The sequence below is a fragment of the Rhagoletis zephyria genome, unplaced genomic scaffold, assembly GCF_001687245.7.
Source record: "Rhagoletis zephyria isolate East Lansing unplaced genomic scaffold, Rhagoletis_zephyria_1.1 Rzeph_scaffold_68898, whole genome shotgun sequence".
NCBI lineage: Eukaryota > Metazoa > Arthropoda > Insecta > Diptera > Tephritidae > Rhagoletis > Rhagoletis zephyria.
In genome coordinates, this window is record NW_016225949.1 from 1 (window position 1) to 1,359 (window position 1,359).

A 1,359-nucleotide genomic window follows, 5' to 3' on the forward strand; every position below is an offset into this window, starting at 1 on the left:
TAATGTGCTAAATATATTGGCACAAAAAATGGAGGATCCTTGGGTATTGATTTGAATCGATTACAACAGCAAGCAGTTCTCAAGTGTTGCTTTTGTTTTTTCTTGCAGGTACCCTTTCGTGTTAAAAAACCACTATTGCACTTGGCATGCGAACGTGGAGCCTGGAATTGTGTACAACAACTGGTTATCACACGTTCGGAGGAAATTAATTTAATCAAAGACGAATATTATCCCATTCATCAGGCTGTGCTACATGAAGGGCGCTTCTTGGAGCTTTTAATACAGCACGGTGCCGTAACCACAGTACGCACGTGTACGCAACAAATGACACTCTTGCACGTTGGTATGTTAACAAAAAAGTAATTTTTGAGTGAGCTTTTCTTGACTGATCGCACTGCATTATTTTTTTATAAAACTCGTTACATACTTTCTTAATATATACAAATTCTTAATTTTCTCTAAATTTCAGTCATATTCGCAGCGCGCAAGTCTGCTGAAGATACTTTAAGTACCTTACGAATTTTGTTGGAGCGTGGATGCAAGGAACTTATCAATGAACCCGATTCTCTGGGCAATACACCGTTGCATGCATTGATAGTGCGTTATGCTCTAGAGGAGGCGCGGTAACTAACAAACATCCACGAATATGCAATATCTACATTTTTAATTTATATAAAAAAATTTTATCACAGTTATGGCTATGATAAGTGGAGTAAATGGGATGTGCTGCATCTTGTACGTTTTCTGTTGCAAAACGGTGCAAAGAGCTCAATTAATCAAACAGGCAATAGCGCACTGGCGTGCGTCTTCCGGCACGTTCGCGACTGGGAAGTATGTTTTGAATTGCTGAACATGCTCATCAAAGAAGACGGCGATCCGAATATTGTAGGACGGGACGGTTCAGTACCAATAATGGTACTGCTTGTTCCGTTAATCAACAAGGATCAACTGCACCATTTTACGCATTCTATGAAGGTAAGTCCAAGTTGAATGAAATATACAGGGTACCTAGATCACCCCTCCACCACCTCTAAAATGGTGGGAAATTTTTCTTTATTGAAAATCGCTAAAAATTTTACCTACTGAATCGGGGGTGTTCTATCTTTCGGTGCTATTACCGGAAAATGTATTACCAAGTTGAGGATGCTTTATGTTTTGGTTGTATTACTGACTTCCGGTTTCGACCGGAAGTTTATTAAACTGACCGGAAGTCCATTTATTTAAATGGTTTATACATACCTTTTGTCGGAACCGAAAGTGGGTTAAATTAACTAGAAGTATATTTTTTAAGATTCTAGGCATAAAAATACGTTTGAAACTTTTTACTTTGAAAATGGACTTCCGGTTATTTTAACTCAC

General features: G+C 38.3%; 1 protein-coding gene across 1 annotated transcript; it reads left to right on the top strand.

The window, feature by feature from the left end:
- Nucleotides 1-6: 6 nt before the first annotated feature.
- LOC108357002 (uncharacterized) lies at nt 7-975 on the top strand (the record flags this gene model as incomplete). Its single annotated transcript, XM_017608097.1, has 4 exons — nt 7-43; nt 109-343; nt 470-623; nt 693-975. Coding segments are annotated over exons 1-4 (687 nt in total), but the record flags the coding sequence as incomplete, so codon positions are not given.
- Between the last annotated feature and the right edge of the window lie 384 nt (nt 976-1,359).